Source organism: Montipora capricornis, chromosome 8, assembly GCF_036669925.1.
Source record: "Montipora capricornis isolate CH-2021 chromosome 8, ASM3666992v2, whole genome shotgun sequence".
Lineage (NCBI taxonomy): Eukaryota > Metazoa > Cnidaria > Anthozoa > Scleractinia > Acroporidae > Montipora > Montipora capricornis.
This window is the reverse complement of record NC_090890.1, coordinates 6,649,284-6,651,783: the sequence shown is the minus strand read 5'-3', so window position 1 is coordinate 6,651,783 and position 2,500 is coordinate 6,649,284. Positions and strand designations below refer to the sequence as shown.

At 42.2% G+C, this 2,500-nt stretch overlaps 1 protein-coding gene across 2 annotated transcripts in view; it reads left to right on the top strand.

The window, feature by feature from the left end:
* LOC138059328 (3'-5' exoribonuclease HELZ2-like) overlaps positions 1 to 2,500 on the top strand; it is a 119,032-nt gene that overhangs the window by 97,175 nt on the left and 19,357 nt on the right. For both annotated transcript variants that reach the window (XM_068904897.1, XM_068904898.1), the window contains exons 19-20: positions 1,061 to 1,344; positions 1,885 to 2,202. In XM_068904897.1, coding sequence (XP_068760998.1) covers positions 1,061 to 1,344; positions 1,885 to 2,202 — 602 coding nt within the window. The remainder of the gene's footprint in view (positions 1 to 1,060; positions 1,345 to 1,884; positions 2,203 to 2,500) is intronic.

The following is a 2,500-nucleotide window of genomic DNA, read 5'->3' as shown; positions in this document are numbered from 1 at the left end:
GTGCAACGCGAGGTCGTTGGAGGAACCGCTGTTCGAACTGGGGGAGTTACATCCTTGCTTATTCCAGACAGATTTTTTTTCACAAATTTGGACGCCATGTTTGTTGACATTTCATTGCGGTTTATCGCGCGCGACTTTCGCGTAGAATTTTTAAAGCTCGCGCCATCGCGCGATTTCGTAACCAGTTCGCGCGCGGTCAAAAAACCGTAGGGAGCCACCTTAAGCGATCTCCCGAGTTTGGCGACGTTCTGCTCATATGCAATGCATTCTGGTAAAAGCTGGTGAATGGCGCAGTGCACTCTGGCTAATTATGATGCATTCTGGGAAAAGTGGTGAATTTGAGAATTCGTTCTACCTTCTCACAAATCCAGAATATGTTGCTGCTCGCTCGTGAATTAACAAACAAGCAAACAACAAATTTAAAGGTTTCTCTAATTTGTATGGATGCATCAAATGGTGTTCAGAAAAAGTTTCGTCGCATGGAGCCTCGTATAGAGGAAATCTTGAGAAGATTATTCCTCACTTAGCTTCTAAGGCTGTCTACATTATGCTGGGAAAATTTGAGCAAAATAATGAGGCATAAGAACTAAATGCTACCTTGCTTCACTCATATATTTATCAATTTTATTTAATGATAAGCGATCAAATGGCTAGCATCTAGTGCAGGGGTCTTATTACTGAACCTGAACTGAAGCTTGAAAATATTCAGGCTGCAGGCTAAATATTTTCGCGCTAAAATGGGCTTGCACTGCAGGCTAGAGAATAAAAGGCTATTTTTCTCTGAAGTCCCGCTACATTGTGTAGACCTCACAACGTGCCAACCCAACCCTAAGCTAATCTTAATACTGAACAGAATCTTAGCCTGTTGGTAAGACAGTTCTTATTCTTACGGTTATCATGACTATCTGTATGCAGTTTTATTTGACACGTATCAAATGCTGAACACCACCCTTTAATTTAACATAGCCACGATTGACATACCCAAGTCCACTTCGCTACACTATTCACGAGTAACCGTCTAAGATGACCTTTTTCTCTCTATCGTCTGTTTCCCTCAAAGATAAAATGCTCAAAATTCCTGGCATTAAGATTCTTCGTGTATATGGCGATGTAAAAGAACAAGCTGAATTTCCCATCCCAAACAAACGCAAGCCCCTTAGAAATTCAACTGAGGATGAGGCTCAAGAAATAGATGAAGAGCTTAAGGCTGTCTCGTTGCATCACGTCATCCGAAGAGGTGGATGCCCGTTCGCCGATCAATTAAGAGAGTTGGAGCGTGGCTTCGACCACGACCGGATGAATGGTGTGAAGACGAGCGACACTAAGGTGGAGGAATATCGCACAGTAAGTATTTATTTGTTATTTGTTGACCACCGTCAACAATTGCAATCATAGGGCGCTTTCCTTTTGTCAGAACTGGCTGGCCAGGCCTGTCATTTTGCAAAGAAAATGTTACAATTTGAAGAAACACTGGCATGATAATCCCTCGCATTTTCTGGAGGAGTATATATCGCCGTGGAAGACTGTTAATTTGAAGGCGTTATAGCCCTAGTCCTTCCAAATGCCCGGTCTGGCCGGTCAGTTCTGTGAAAAGGAAAGTGCCCACAATATTGATATTTTCATACAAAATACTGATCTTTCTTTAAACAAGAGGTTCATGATTTAGCTATTCCTTTCATATCATCTCACTAAAACACTTGCTTTCTGTTATCACGAGGTTAATTCTCCTATCGCACTTTTCTTCTGACCCTCTGGTCTCAGAGGCCCTCATCCATAATGCACCATCTCTCCTTCTTGTATGCAAACTTCTTACAATTTCCAAATTGCTTGCAGCTGAACACCGAAAATATAATAATAATAATTTGGTTATCCTTTATTGATTAGTTAATTGGTGAGGCCGAGAATTGGGCACTTCAGCAAGTGTATGTTGTTCTTTGCACTTGCACAACAGCTGCTAGATCAAGAATAACCACTTCCTGTAATATCCAGCAATGCATTGTGGATGAATGCGGCATGTGCCTGGAGCTTGAATCACTCGTGCCCATGGCCTGCTCAGGAGCCCGACAAGTAGTTCTAATTGGTGACCACAAGCAGCTGCAGCCAGTCATTCAGGATAAAATGGCAGAGATCCTTGGTTTGAATATCTCCATGTTTGAACGACTATCTGAAAGAGCATTGATGTTGGAGTTACAGTATAGAATGGTAAGCAAAAAGTAGGTGTGTATTTAGCAAAAGAACTGAAACAATTCTTTTCGATCCGGGAAGGGATTAAGGGACGAAGCGTCTCCAAATACTACCTCCATGTTCCACTGCTGAACGTTACTTTAATAATAGAGCTATAAACGCTTCTTGCATAGAAGCAAAAAGACGTCCTGTCAGTATGCGGGACGATTGTTTCACGGAATCCATATCAACTTAACAGTGCACCTCCCACGAGTCTCATGGCTGTACTACTAGTAGAGGTAAGAGCTTGTCACAAGCTCGAGTCTTGGGCCATTAG